The sequence below is a fragment of the Carassius auratus genome, chromosome 16, assembly GCF_003368295.1.
Source record: "Carassius auratus strain Wakin chromosome 16, ASM336829v1, whole genome shotgun sequence".
NCBI lineage: Eukaryota > Metazoa > Chordata > Actinopteri > Cypriniformes > Cyprinidae > Carassius > Carassius auratus.
In genome coordinates, this window is record NC_039258.1 from 22,519,383 (window position 1) to 22,535,145 (window position 15,763).

At 39.5% G+C, this 15,763-nt stretch overlaps 1 protein-coding gene across 2 annotated transcripts; it reads right to left on the reverse strand.

Annotated features, from left to right (window-relative positions):
* Positions 1 to 5,247: 5,247 nt before the first annotated feature.
* LOC113116552 (dual specificity protein kinase Ttk) lies at positions 5,248 to 15,314 on the reverse strand. 2 transcript variants are annotated; one of them, XM_026284775.1, is made up of 25 exons: positions 15,161 to 15,314; positions 14,532 to 14,628; positions 14,014 to 14,236; positions 13,691 to 13,797; positions 13,458 to 13,601; positions 13,180 to 13,276; positions 12,697 to 12,778; positions 12,503 to 12,612; positions 12,333 to 12,429; positions 12,103 to 12,208; positions 11,793 to 12,012; positions 11,613 to 11,719; positions 11,164 to 11,307; positions 9,891 to 10,015; positions 9,674 to 9,804; positions 9,463 to 9,592; positions 7,737 to 7,829; positions 7,502 to 7,659; positions 7,267 to 7,418; positions 6,711 to 6,835; positions 6,551 to 6,622; positions 6,295 to 6,471; positions 6,119 to 6,215; positions 5,951 to 6,033; positions 5,248 to 5,755 (listed from the first exon to the last, which is right to left on the reverse strand). In XM_026284775.1, the coding sequence occupies exons 2-25, from the start codon at positions 14,617 to 14,619 to the stop codon at positions 5,672 to 5,674; spliced, it is 2,952 nt and encodes a 983-aa protein (XP_026140560.1). In that variant the 5' UTR covers positions 14,620 to 14,628; positions 15,161 to 15,314; the 3' UTR covers positions 5,248 to 5,671. The 2 variants fall into 2 exon arrangements, with proteins under 2 accessions (XP_026140560.1, XP_026140559.1); XM_026284774.1 differs by having other exon boundaries at positions 5,951 to 6,036.
* Positions 15,315 to 15,763: the final 449 nt, after the last annotated feature.

The following is a 15,763-nucleotide window of genomic DNA, read 5'->3' on the forward strand; positions in this document are numbered from 1 at the left end:
TACAAAACAAATCAGGATAAACACACAAATACAAAGCCTGTAGTCTTTAATGCAGTAGAGAACCACATTAAATAGTCGCTATATTCAGAGTGGAACGATGTTTTTATTCCTCTTCCACCGACGCTTCACAGAATAACTGAAGAACCGCTTCTACACAACACAGTCCTCAGTTTATGAAAACAAGCCAAAATTGGGTTTCACGCTTATAAAGCCACAATGTCAAAGCGGCAAAGTGATTCAATGCACACCGCACGATTTTGCCTTTTGAGACAGATTTCAGGAATCCTTCATTCTCAAAAAAAAAAAACATTGACGGTTCCTAATGAACCTTTAACATCCACCGAATCTTTCTAGGTGTCTTGTGCTGGATGAGAAAGATTAATTGCTCACATGGTTTCTCTTTAATGTACATAATGACACAGACTGGAAGTCTATGCTTCATATAAAAACAATAATATAGTTTGTATGGTTTCACCGGGTTTTTTGTCTTCAGTTTAACACACAGACCCCACTCACTGACAGATGTCTGCTTTCACACACTCATGTTCACGTTGTGTGTGTGTTTATTCTGAAAGGTGCTCACTGTGCTCGCTATTTTTAGGGGCTAGATGTCAAAATATTGCTCAAACAGTCAAAGTATTGTCTTAAAGAGTCATGCTTTATCTGAGATGTTTGTGTTACACACCATAGAAGACGATGCTGGCATCCGTTCATCTTATCTTCTTCTCGAGTCTTTCTGCACTGTTCTCCTCTTCCAGGTTTAATATCTACGTCTGGATTTGTGACGTGGCAAACGACTTTAGTATTTCAGTGACACACTGGTATAATTATTCACCAGACTGTACCTACGAGTTCTTTTCCTGTGAGAAAACACTTCACTTAATTATCTACAGCATCATGTGTTGTCTTCCTACGACAGACGCTTGACCCACGTCTTCACCTCCGCTGAAAACACGTCTACAAACCTAGAAACAAGTCCAAATTATTCTGTGTGGTCCATCAAGCTTTTCTAATTTCAAACCTGGAACGAAATCTTAGGAAATAACACAAAAGAAGAGGAATTTACTGGTTGTTTCAAAAGGTTTCAGTCAATCGCTCACTGTCCTTGAAATGAAAAAGCATCTTTGTTGAATAAAGCATGTATTCACCAGACTTCTGAGCGAGAATACAGTGTTTACTGGCTGTAACGCTCTTCACAGAAGCGATGTGAAGCAGACAGAAGGAGCTGTGTGTTCAGACGGTCATCTTTCACACGCTTCATGTGTTGACCTGCGCTCGAGGGCAGAGACTCTCAAACCAGTGCCATGAAAACCCCGTTCCCGTCTAACGAGACGGCACGGAAAATAATGATCCCTCTCAAAGGTCAACACCTGTGACGTCCACAGCTAACAAAAGCACCCACGCACTGGAGTCATACAGGAGTCGTGGACCGCGGTTTATTAAGAAACATCACCCAGTGTCTCTATATATAGCGCTTCTGTTTTCTCTTAATCATTAGTCTGTTTTCCTCCTCGTTCCTGCCTCTCCACGGCAGAATCATTCAGCGATGGCTTGTGAAACCTGCAGAGGGTGTCCTGTTCAATCTGAATCGACCTCATTTACTCTGGCATAATTGATGAAGAGCAACAGGATGAATGACTAAGAGCTCGAATGCACAGACGCATTGTAGATTTGATTTAGAGGAGCTTGAACAGCAATCTATTCATGGAGAACACAAGTAATCAAGATGTTAAACGCACATCACACCAGATTAGAAAAGCTGCAGCATGAAAGTGGCCTGCTTCAGTGCTGTTTCTATATTCAACAAGACAGATCAAACCTCGTTAACCCTTTAATGAATATAGTGGTGAAGCCAAACAAGAATCTCATCATTAACAATTTTTCTTTTTTCTTTTTTAAATGATGCATCTTTTGAGAGTTGCACATCCTTCAAGTACAACTCATCTCAATTTGAATCTACACCAATATGTATATATATTTTTTTACATTTGCTAAACATTTTACATTTTCCTAATTACTTCTTAAACTGTAATGTATTTCTGTGATGCACAGTTGCATCATTCCTCCAGTCTTCAGTGTCACATGATCTTCAGAAATCAGAATAATATGATGATTTACTGCTCAAGAAACATTTCTGATTATTATCAGTGTTGAAAATCTTTTTCAGGATTCTTTGATGAATAAAAAGTTCAAAAGAACAGCATTTATTTGAAATAGAAATCTTTCATAGCATTATAAATGTCTTTAATGTCACTTTTGATCAGATTAATGCATCCTTGCATCTCTATTAAATAATAATAATAAATCTTTAACTTTTGTCAGCCTCGTCTGAGGAAGACTCTGCTCTGGACTCATCCACGGTCAACTCAACTTAGTCAGAAAATATGAGTCACATGCTGACCTTCACCCTCACACTTCTGCTGAGCTCAGAGACATACAACAATAGACAAGTCTTGAATTATTGGTTTAATTTAGTTCCTTTATTTACACACGACTTACACCTCAGTGTAGGTTAAGCTCATGCTTTAAAATTTAGATGCAAATGTGAACACCTCTTAATATGACCAATTAACATAAAAGCAAATAATTACCATCTAGACAGACACTAAATGTCCAAATGTGCCGAATACAACAGACACGATGCATCCCACAATGCAGTGCAGTCAGCCTGAGCTTCCTGTTCAGCTCTTATTTTAGTGTCACAGATCTACTATTCTAACTTTCGTTGATCATCTGAATTAGATTATATTCTTTGGTTTTCTGTTGTCAAATTTTATAGGTCTAGTCATTTTGCTTTACTAAACTTTTCTTAGCTTATTTCAAAATACATCTATATATATTTTATAGATTTTTTATCATTTTTTATTTTGTTTGAATTATCTCAGTAATTCAAATATAAACTAAACTAAAATGAGAAAATGTTGCATTGGCATCTAGCTGGAATATATATATATATGTTTTATTTTGTCAATTAATGTTTATTTTATTTCAGGTAATGAATATGTTGTTAGTGGTTTGAGTTGTAGTTTTATTTAATAAATAACCCTATTTCAGGCATTTTTTATTTTTACGTCTCATTTAGGATTTGATCATTCTCACAAAAACAGAATTTTTTTTTACACAAAACTGATTTCAAATTTCTAAAACTAAAACTAGTTTAACTAAAACTAAATATCAAGACATTTGACATCTATATTAATAATACACAGTCACAGTGTGCTGCTTATTTGTGAAGTATGCACTACACAGAGAACAGTAGGCAGGTATTATTTAACATGTGCTGCCATCTAGTGTGGACACACACACACACACACAGAGAGAGAGAGACACACACACACACACACACACACACACACACACACAGACAGACACACACAGACAGACACACACAGAGAGAGACACACACAGACACATACACTGACAAACACACACACACACACACACACACACAGACACAGACAAACACACACATAAACACACAGAGATAAACACACACACACACACTCACACACAGAGACACACAGAGACAGACACACACACAGGGATAAACACACAGAGACACACACACACACTCACAGGCACACACAGAAAAGCACACACACACACACACACACACACTTCGCCTCATGTGACCTCTGAGCATGCAGACTCACCGTATTTATCTCTGAGGCTGACTGTGCAGCGAAACACCCCACTGAACGCCACATCCTCGCTGAAGATCACTGCAGGACACAGAAGGGTTAATAGATCACACCAGCCTTCACGAGAGGTCAAGCTGCTGTCGTACCTGCGGTGGGGTCAGCGGCCGCGTGTTGTCCAGGGGACTGGTCACAGACTGGAATAAATTGATCTTCAGTGTGGGGCCTGAGTGCGGACACACTCCAGTCATTCACACAAACAGTGCTCAGAGTTTACTGCTGCTCAACCACAGAGCAGAGAGTGTCAGCTCACACACACACACACCATACTGAGAAAATAATATTAACATTGTAAGTGAACCTCAAGGAACACATGAAATATAAAAGACTCAATAAATAATCGTTTTACAAAACAGGTCTAAAAACTACCAGCCACTGAGATTTTTCTTCTGTTTTTAAATAGCATAATATATAAATATGCAGACGCATTATTTGATTAAATTAGAAATTTGAGCATTTGTAGCACTTTCCTTTCAAGTAAACAGCAATAATAAGGACTATACTGATGTGCAGTGATGGATGTATGTGCAGTTATGGATACTGCACTCATAAAACAAATATGCCATGCAAATATTTTATAAATATGAGCATTTCAGTATTATTTTATGTTTTTGTAATTGGGAATTATTCAAATGTCTTAAACATCAGTTCATAAAGTAAAATTTTAGCTGATGGAAGCAGATAAATGAAATTTTTTGATAGTTTCCTTTACTTAAAAAAACTTTTTTTTTTTTTTTTGTAACAGTTAAGATCTCTGAATAACTTTTAATTCAACTAAATACACTTTTCATAAAACTGGCAATTTGTGTTTAATTTAAGGTATTCATTTTCATCAGCTTTTGTTATCGTGATACCTTTTATTTAAACCTTATTTTTATTTATTATTTTTCTACCATCCAGCCTGTATGAAATGATGTGCTCTTCTGTGGTCACTGTTTAAAATGACATATGATATTGATTTAGTTTTAGTCTTTCTCGATGACTGATGTCAGAGTCTCTTCAGTGCTCACTGTGTAGTGTACTCAGATCATTACAGTACTGAGTGGGCACGGGGTCAGGCTGATAGCTGAAGTCTCCTCGGCGCTGTCGGGTGGGCTGTGCAGTCAGGGCACAGTTTAAGCAGAGTTAACCCCACACTGCAGTGCACGACACCCGTTAACCCGATTAACGAAGACTTAACGGGCGAAGCTCTCAAAAAAAGCCGCATCGCCGCCATTGCGCTGCAAACAGAGAGCAGGAAGAGCGCGCTGACGTCAGCGCTGCTCTGATTGGCTGGAGGCGTGAGGAGCTTTGATTGACAGCGTACGTAACAAACGGGCAGTGTTTCTACACTTCTCAGCACAGAAATGCTTCACACTAGATTTTGAGACACGTCCATAATGTACCAATCGTTTTACTTTGTTTTATCGTAGCCAATAATTAAACTTAATTTGAGCTCGGAATATTTAACAAAATTACATGACAAATTAATCCAGAATATTTGGCTTCATGTTTTGGTGGAATATTCTGGGAGGAGCCTTCAAGAACATTTTATAAAATGCAAACAGTATAAAAGTATTTTAATTTATTGATGATCACAGAAAAGTAATCATGCATTCTGATGAAACTGAATCAAGACAACAAATGCATTGAATAATGAGACCGCTGTCAAACATTTATCATATTGCAAAATTAGAGTTACCTCCAAGAAACAGCATTATTATATGTTAGAAAAGAACAACACATTTACAATCTACCTGACAAAAGTATGTATATTTGTCATGTACACGGTCTTGGATGGCATCTAGTGGTCAAATAAAATCAGGAACAGGAAGAAATGGGACAGCAAACACGCATTTGTTGTAAGTATCTAGAAGGAAGTGTTAAGCTCAATGGAAGCTAGCGGAAGATGTGAGATATCGGTCTCTGTGGCTCCTGAGCGTTTGGGACAGTGGTTCTGAGTCCTGCAGCCTTCACCATCTTCATCCTCCTCCTCACTTAAACAGCGTCTGACTGGAGGTTTTCACACACTCGGACACATCTAACTTCCTCCCGCTGTTGCACATCTTGGCCAGGTTCTGCAGCGGTGTCAGAGAAAGACAGAAAGAGAACATTTGATTATTTTTAAAAAGCTTACTGCATCATATTTGAGATCCGATTGATGGTTTAAACTTTATCAAGTAAAGGGAGTTTTTATGTATTAATAATAAGCGTTTCATCAACCCCCAGTGAGGTCATCTCTCTCTCTCTATCTGTGTGTGAATGAGTCTTACACTAGCAGCTCTGGCGATGCTGTTGGGAGACCGAAGAGCTGCCAGTTCATTGAGGATCCTCTTCAGATCACCAGCACTCGCTTCTGCTGATACAACACTCATCACATACTCATCTTCATCTTCATACACCTGTAGATGTGTGATCAGTGAAGAAGCTGTGGTGTGTACCTGACTCAGGAGCAGGTTGAGCTTGCAGCTGCAGGTACGGGTGATCGAGCAGCTCGGAGATAGAAATCCTCTCTCTAGGATTGCGAACCAAACACCTCTGAAACAGAGAACAGAGATACAGACAGTGAGCACTAACTAGGGGTCATTAAACCACTGCGGAGCACAGCCGAACACACCTTCAGCACATCCAGCAGGTCCTTCTCAGGGATATCGGGGAAGTCGATCTCGTGGGACGGGTCTATGATGGCATGGATTTTGCTGATCTGATTGGTGATGTTCTGGAACGGAGTCTTTCCGTAAGTCATGCAGTACAGGATACACCCCAGAGACCACACGTCTCCTTTAGCACTGATCTGAAGAGCAGAGGACGATGGGATCACATGGTGTAATCTACAGTTATACACACTTCCTGATACATCTAAGTCTCCTCACCTTTGACCCTGGCTTCCCATTGGAGGACGTGTCTTTGATGGCCTCTGGTGGCATGTAGTTCAGAGTCCCCACCTGACGGACGTCATGAGAGCGAGTAAATCAACACAGAACAGACTCGAGATATACCTCGTGTGTGAGACGAGATCAGTGGTGTCCAGACCTGCGAGTCCTTCATGATGCTGGTCACGTCAGGCTGGATGCGGTTAGCGATCCCAAAGTCGATCAGCTTCAGCGACGCGTCCACAATCACAAAGTTAGCTGGCTTTAAATCACTGTGGATGATGCCTTCAGATGAGAAATAGAGACAAAGTCATCAAATAAACTGGTCAATAATAGTAATAAAACATAAAAATACATACAGTGCTTTTGGTGTTTTCTGGTACAAAACATTCTTATTTCTTACATGAGACCCCCAAAAAAATAAAAAAATAAAGAAATACAAATTAATTGAGAAAAGAAAAATATGTTGGGTAAAAATAAATAAATCATATGGAAAACAAGTATATTCTTCTTAGAGCATAATCTAAATTTTGATGTTTCAGAAAACATGAAGCAACACGTTGTTTTACTTCTTGATTTAAGAATATTTCCATAATTTTATCAGTGAAGAAAACCAGAAATATTTGAGACCAATGCTTTAATATGCATGTCACATGACCGGTCTTCTGGAACCCCCCCTGGATGCTTTGTTCAGATGATGTATGATGAAAGGTCACCGTGTTTGTGGATGGTGTGCACCGCCTCCAGCATGTTCCTCCAGTAGCACTTCCTGTCCAGAGGGTTGACGGACTTGCGGCTGCGCAGCCAGGTGTTGAGATCCAGGTGACCGCACTCCATCAGCATGTAGATGTAGCTGCTGGTGATCTCACTGCGAGCGAGAGGAAGTCACATGATCAGGAGAGGAAGTCACATGATCAGCGAGGGCAGTGTTTCTGAGCACGACACACTCACTAGTCGTAGAGTTTAATGATCTGATCGCTGTACTGCTGAAGATGATTCAAGTGCTGGATCTCATTCTTGTAGCTCTCCACGGCCTGAGCGTCGGCCTCCTCCAGATTCACATACTTTACAGCATACACGTGCTTCTTCTGATCAAACACCTGATACACCTGAACACACACACACACACAGTTAGTTCTGGATCAAAGGAAATGCTAAATGATACAGAATACGTCTTATTTCTTACCTTACTGGAGCCGCCGCGGCCGATCATCTTGAAGATGAAGAACTGTTTGCCCTTGATTGTGATGGACTCATTTGAGAAAGCAGAGGTGGGGGTCTGAGCGAGAAAGATCACAGATTGTTCATTTAATTAACATTACACACAAAGGGAGGCAGAAATGAAGCCTGACTCCATACTGCTGTGTAGCAGTTACTTTTCATGATCCATCAATACTTGATTTTTAATCATTCCCAGATATAATTATATCATTGTTAACTCTAAATATCAGGAATGGATTTTTTACTAATGAAAAAAAAAAAAAAAAAAAATCAATCACTTTCAGAAATATGAATTCTTAACTTTCACCAAATGAATTTGAAACAGTAAAAAATAAATAATGATAAAACAAAGTAATTTTAGATATCTGTAACTGCATTTTTGCTAGTTAAGTATCACCATGAACTGCCACTCTAATGCAATTACAGATATCAATAATTTCTTGCTAGTTTAATTTTCAGATTCACATTCAACTGAATTATTATGAGACAAAAAAAAAAAAAAAAAATACGTTTTTCAGGAATTCAGTTGTCATTAGTGACGACAAACATTCCTGATCTCTGTCATTGTTGCGGTTACTATTAAAGGGATACTCCACCGTGTTTTCATATTAAACTATGTTTTTCCCTTACCTAAGACGAGTTGATACATACCTCTCTCGTCTCAGTGCGTGCACTCGATCGCTTTGGCGCGCGGCGACACTTTGAAAGCACTTAGCTTAGTCCATTCATTCAATATGGGCCTAGCAGAGAAGCTACCAAACGCCTCCACGTTTTCCCTATTTAAATACAGTTACTCGCGTAGTGTAACTCGACCTAGGACGGTAAGACAAAACAAAACGTTGTGCTTTTCTAAGCGTGTAAAATGGATAACTATATTGTATGGCGGAATACCATGGCAAGTGCTTGTAAGCACTTCGTCTTGGCGCAGTAATATCTTCACTCGCAGTAATATCTTCACAAAATCCTCTCCCTCTGGTGAAGATATTACTGTCAAACATAGATTAATATGAAAACACGGTGGAGTATCCCTTTAATAAGGCAATTTTATCCACGCAAGTAAAAATGTGAGCAAAACATCTATTTCTGATTTCAAGAATTAGCCATTTTTAACAAGTGAAAACTAAAAGTAAAAATTTATGTCCAGACAAACAAGCATGTAACTTTTAAATGCAAGTGATATACGGAAAAAAACATTAATTATTTACTCATGGCATATCACACTGATTTTAAGAAAGAGTTATTGCAGTATCTCTGATAAACTGCTAGCATAGTTTTTCTTAAAAATTTTTAATTCTTAATTTTCTGTTTTCTTGTGATTCCAGTTAAAGTTTTAGTATTTTTATGTTTTTGTCATTTTTATTGGATGTTTTAGTTTTTTTTTAGGACATCTACTTGAATTGAACTAAAATGAGAAATTCATTCTCTGCAATTAAATTAAATAAGTGTAAGTATATTTTAATATTTCAACTCATGTTTGTTTTTAATGGAAAAAGTTTTTATAAAACAACAACATTTGAAAATTCTGAGTATGGGTCACCATACTTGGCTGAATGTCACTTCACTCATAAAAAAATAAATAATCCTTCTTTGATCTGCTCTGCATGTTTTCTATCTAAAAAAAAGCATTGGGTTTCTCTCCATCATGCATTTCTCTGTCCGTCTCATGTTCCTGATGTGTGAGATGTCTTCACCTGTGACGGCTGCGGGACGCTGGACACCCGGCTCTGAGGGGTGCAGGGTAACGGAGCGTGACCCATCTTCTGAGCCGTGGAGGGAACAGACACAACCACGGGCCGCTGCTTCACCACAGGAGTCACAAAACTAGTGAGGAAGAGACGGAGAGCATGGATGAGCTTAACACATGAAGGACACGTCTGGGGCATGAGCTCGGCTGGCCTTCACCTGTTCGCATTGGGGTCTCTGTAGTTGGGCGTCTGACAGCTGAAAGAAGGGTGTGATCTGGGAGGAGCAGGTGTCCTCAAAGCATGAAGTGAAGATGAAGAGGAACCAGGCATTGTGGGAGCTTTGTGATCCTGAATGAGTCACAAACAGACTGATGAAGCACTCGAATCACTCTGAGCTCAAGTCTCAAACACAAACAGGTGAGCTGTGTGCAGACCTCAGGAGACTCATGTCTGTCGATGAGAGCAGGGATCTTCCAGTCTGAAGAAGGCTTTCGTTGCTCCTCAGGAGCCTTCACTGGAGTTTCTTCTTCCTTTCTGTTACGCACTGCTTCCACACTTTCTGCAAAACCAAACATTAGTATCAATCTTTTTTTTGTACAACCATTTTTCACATTAACCCTTGAACACACTCAAAGCTAGTCAATGTTTGTTTGTTTGTATATAAAAACAAAATGCTAAACATGCTAAATGTCTCATTAGGTGTAGGCTTAGGGTTGTTTTATGTAACAATCATTTAAAAAAAAAAAAAAAATAATTCCCATTGGATTTAAGACAAAAATGTGAAGACAAAAATGTTTAAACTTCAAAGAGAGAAAGAAAGAAAGGTTCTTAAAGAAAGTAATCATGTATAAGACACAGAAAAGAGGTCAGTCTGCATGTGAACACAAACTAAGTATATAATTAAAAAATAATAATGAACTCAAATGTAGCCACTAACAGTGATTGCTTTAATGGCTCATGCAGAGAATATGGTTTTACAATGGCCATATTACAACAACATAGCATGACTTCAATGAATTATGGAGGTTACTGGAGAACTATTTTATGCATTATATTAAAAAACACAAATGATGAGGTCTCTTCATTTCAACTCAACAGCAATACGTTCAGTCCCGACACAGAAGAGGTTTTCAATGTAAAAATGATCTAAGTATTTAGGAGCTCACAGATTTCTATGGACCCTTTATGACAGGACACACACGTGACCCCGGAGCAGTCTTGGGTAGAACAGGTGTATTTGTACCAATAGCCAACAATACATTGTATGGGTCAAAAGTATTTTTTTTTTATGCCAAAAGTAATTTGGATATTAAATAGAGATCATGTTTTATTAAGATATTTAGTAAATTTCCTACCGTAAATATATGCATTGCTAAGAATTTATTTGGACAACTTTAAAGAGGATTTTCTCAATATTTCGATTTGTCTGCTCCCTCAGATTCCAGATTTATTTAAATAGTTGTATCTTAGCCAAATATTGTCCGATCATAAACCATACATCAATGGAAAGATTATTTATTCAGCTTATTGGAAAAATTGGCACTTAAGACTGGTTTTGTGGTCCAGGGTCACATATATGAGTCTTGTGCGAACAACACTGAAGTCCACCTCGAACAAACACAGTGACTGTAGATCAGAGACAGACAGATCTCCAGCCAAACACCTACAGATACACAGCAGGAGAACACTAAAGAGTGTGAGACGAACCTGCAGCGCTCTCTTCATGCTCCGAGGGAAGCAGACCAGCTTTACCAGAGTTGAGGTTTCTGATGGCGGTCCGCAGCAGTTCAACCGGCCGAGCGTTTGAGCTCAGCGCTTTCTGAAGAATCAGATTACTCTTCCTAGAGTTACCTGAGAGATGATCAAAACATGTATCATACAGGCATTAATCACACCCTTACTGTTAATGACACTTCATACTTCTGAGGTCACAATTATGAGCCTGCCACAATCAAATGCTTTGTGGACAGAACAAATAGACAGCTCAGATTAAACGATGCACGCACACAGATATGTGGTACATCATCTTAGAATAAAAACAAGATGCTAAACTCAACAGTTGGATATATTCTAGGTGAACACTTGCATGCAGATGATCTCAAAGCTAAAAGACTTGGTACTATATTCTTACTAAACCAACAAACGTCATGCATTACCTTGTGAGAGCTCAAACTGAGCGTGTGCGATATGCACAAACGCAAAAGCTTTACAGTGCGATCTGGCAATACTGAAATGATCTGGAGCGTCTTCTGGATCTTCGATCCTGTAGAGGAGGCCAAGAATAAATGACTGAGGATTATCAGCTGCTGACATGAGACTTCGTGCGGTCCACTCACCCCTTCAGCTCTGCATATCGCACCAGCATTCGAGCATAGCTTTCTGTTTTGCAGTGATTGGCCAAAGGAAACCTGGCGAACACTTTAGAATAACAGTCCAGGAGTTTGGAGAGAAACGCGGCGTCTGAAGCAGGGTCTCCTCTCTTCTCCAGGTTTTTCAGGAAGATCTGACAGCTTTCAGGAGAGTTGGTGCTGATGAGCTGATGGATGTCAGTGGTTTCTGTCAAAGAATGAAATATATCAGAAAAGAGCAAACCCAACACCTTAAGATAGTTTTGAAAAAAGTGATATGATAATAGTGAAGAGCTACCTTCGGTCCGAGCGGTTTCTCTTCTCTCGGCTCTCTGCAGGAGTGCTGTGATGGTGTCGCCTTCTTCAGTGTTTCTCCTCAGATGATCTGGACTGATCACAGGAGGCTGAACAAACACAACACCATCAGGATTATTAGCTTCACACAGTGAACCTTTACTTGTAGTTATGACTCGTGACTCTCAGCACTGGTGAGCTGAAGTCTCTCTTCAGGCCGGAAGCCTCTCATACCTTCAGGTTTAGCAGACTGTAGGAGTCTCCATCTGGAGTGCCTTTCTTTGAGGAACACATGGGGAACGCGGAGCGCACATTTGAACCACTTGTTTGCCTGGAGAAAATCAAACATTAGAGCTTGATTTAAATTGAAAACAGTGTGACTATAAACTGAGACACTCTCTCACCTGGAGAAAGCAGCGGCGTGTGCAGCAGGAGCTTCTGGTTTCTGAGCACCGTCACAGTCACTGCTCTCGTTTTCAGGGATAGAGAGAGGCACCATGGGAACTCTTTCTGCCTACAGGAAGCAACACAAGCAAACACATCAGTGTCCACTTTGGCGTGCTGTGTGCTGCCGGACTGACGTCCTCTCTCGTCTTACCATGGCTGTTCTTCTGTGTTGTGACCCTGCTCTCCACACAGGCATGTTCATGTTCTCTGCTGGACTCAACTTCTGATCGCTCCTGGAACGCAGGGGACACTCGTTCAGAAACACAGTCATATTGTCAAATACTATTACAATTTAAAATAACTTCTATCTGAGCGTAAAGAAAATAAATACTGCTCAAGAAACAGTGTTGAAAACAGTCACTCTTATAATTTTGTAACATTATAAATGTTACTTTTGATCATTAATGCATCCTTTCTGAAAAAAAAAATAAAAGAAAACAATTGTACTGACCTAACCATTTTTTTTTTGTTACAATATGTGGCATTATTATGTGATGTGTTTTTTTTTACTATATGTTATTGTTATATGTTAATGTTATTCTTAGCCTTTTCATTATTTTCAATTCATTGCTTGATTTAACATGCCCTGCAAACTGGTCATGAATTTCTCCTGAAAGAGCCGAACTCATCATACCCAAGGAGAGAAGAGCCGCTGGTCTGCAGGTCACATGCTCCTTCAGATCTTCTGGAGCTGCTGCTCACAGACTCATGCGCATCGTCGTGTGCAGACACTACACGGGCATTTAACAGACAGAACAAGAAGAATACATTACAGGATTTCAATCAAATAGAAAACCCTCGTGTTGTTCCTAGCTCCAACCTGAGAAAGTCACAATTACCTTTTTTTCTATATCGGAAACAGGCTTCCATTCAACACCACAGTATAAAGTATTCGGCATGATGCAAACGAACCTGTTAAGTTCTCCTTATCTTCATGTGAGAGGAGCTGGTGTTTGCCCGTGTTGAGGTTCCTCAGCGCAGCCTCCAGAACACGTCTGGGTTTAGCATTCATCTCAAAAGCCTTCTGAAGAATCAAAGTGCACTTCTTAATGTTCCCTGGAGAGAGTGAAAGCAATGAATGACCTCGTGTTCCTCTCAATCAGGCACAAGCTCACCACATGCCTCAGGTTTTGAAGTCTCCTCACCTTGTAAAAGCTCAAACTGAGCGTAAGCAACGTGAACGAAGGCAAAATCCTTACAGTAGGATCTCGCTATGTCAAAACTAGCTTGTGCATCATTTACATCTTGGATGCTGTTGATGAAAAGAGAATTAGATAATGCATTCAAATATTGCCAGTTGAAAGAAAGTAAGAAAAAGTTCACCTAAAGCAACATTTCAAAGCATATATTTAGTATGTTGTATAATGGATAAACAAAACTATTCTGTAAAGATCATTATAAACAGAATTTCCATGCTGATGAAAGACTGTTAGAAGTCATTTCAGATCCCAGTGAAACAGAGACTTACGCCTTCAACTCTGCGAATCTGACCAGCATCTGGGCGTAGCTCTCAATCTGGCTGTACTTGCCCGGCGGCATGCTGGAGAAGACACGCGTGTATCCGTCGATGAGTTTAGCGAGCAGGCCGGGGTCTGTCTGAGGATTGCCCTTCCTCTCCAGATTGGTCAGAAGCGTCCGGCAGGTGTCCGGAGAGTGAGAGCTGATGGCCTGGTTGATGTGATCCGTGTCATCTGTACAGAGGAAAAGCTGGAGATGTTCTGCTCTGCTCGACTAACAACCCAGGACCTTGTTATGGCCAATTCATTTTCATGCCTTTTGCATTCTTTCATAATTAGGATTGTTAAAAAAACATTTCAGAGACTGAATATTTCAGACAAACGTTTATGTTGGAACTACAGCAATCTCTTCAAGATTGTGTTCAATTCCGTAACATTCCCAGGTCTGGATTTCCCTGATGTATCCGTGTTTTAAAGTGTGGGATACGAGTAAGCATATGTATCACCGTAGTCTGGAGGTTCTTCTTACCATCAGTGTATAACTTCTTGATCTTGGCCAGCCGCTGACACAGCATGGCGATCTGCATCTGTCTCTCTGTGCTCTCCTCTTCATCCATCTCTGCACACTGAACAACACACCACACATCAACACAACACACTTCAGTTAGTGTACTGCACTGACCTCTCAGGAGAGATGACAGGATAGTTCAGTCTATGCCTGTCATTACAAACATGTCTCACCAAAGCATTAATGGATCTTAATATATTCCAAGTGTACAAACCTAAATAACTAGGCCCAGGCTTTGCCAAGACAACATTCAAAGCTTGTTCTGATGACATTACACTTAACGTAAAGTTAGTCATCCATGTCTGGAGCCCTTTCAGCATCTGAGCTAGTTCTTTATCCACTAAACTAGAGCTTAACTCTCATCACATGTATCATATGACGGAATAGTTTTTAACCTGCTGGGATTATTAACCCGTAGCCGGATGCTAACTAACTTAGCCACCCGGCTAAACTTACTTTACAACAGAAAATTCCTCGTTGACAATCGTGTATTAGTGATTTAAGTATTGCCCACCTAAACATAGACGCACTAAATCGCATTGTTAGCATTTTGGACGATGTTATAGAGTATTTTAAAGCAGTATACTTACAGAGACGGAGAAAGCAGGCAAATTTGACGATCGAGCGAATGTTTTGTTGAAAAAACCGTTTCAAAATCCGCGACTTCCACCCGACCGCGCGTTCCTATTGGTCCATTTGTATTCCACGTGACCACTTCACATTTAAGGGGCGGGGCTTCAGCAGCCGTCGTCTTTCCTTCTTTGAGAGAGATTTGGAGAAGCGCGGATGACAGAACAAAACCGTGTCATATATAAAATAACAGAATTCATCCTGTTAAATATAAAGTACTACTTCCTATGTAGATGTAAAGATGTGTAGAATTGATAGGACATAAACAAAATATTTATAACTATGTGGAATTGATATAATGATTAATTATATTAAATGTTTTCAATTTAAAAGAGATGTGAGAAGCATTATTTATAGAATACTTATTATTATCATGTAGAGTTCCACATACATCCAATAAAATAAGCTTTATTCAATCCATGTAAATGTAGTTTTAAACTGTAGTTTTAGTTTACCATAAAAAATTGGTAGAAATGTTGCTCATAAGTTATTTAAAACATCTGCCTACCCCCGTTATCTTTCGTGCCAAAATCAGTTTGACAATTCAAGTTTAATGTCTTTAT

What these genes read in the sequence shown, in the direction of transcription:
- LOC113116552 (XM_026284774.1), bottom strand. Translation starts at nt 14,619, where the DNA reads ATGGATGAAGAGGAGAGCACAGAGAGACAGATGCAGATCGCCATGCTG. An exon ending in CAAGAAGTTATACACTGATG is followed by an intron (nt 14,237 to 14,531) that starts GTAAGAAGAACC and finishes TCCTCTGTACAG; the next exon opens with ATGACACGGATCACATCAAC. An exon ending in TCAGTTTGAGCTCTCACAAG is followed by an intron (nt 11,308 to 11,612) that starts GTAATGCATGAC and finishes ATCATCTCTCAG; the next exon opens with GTAACTCTAGGAAGAGTAAT.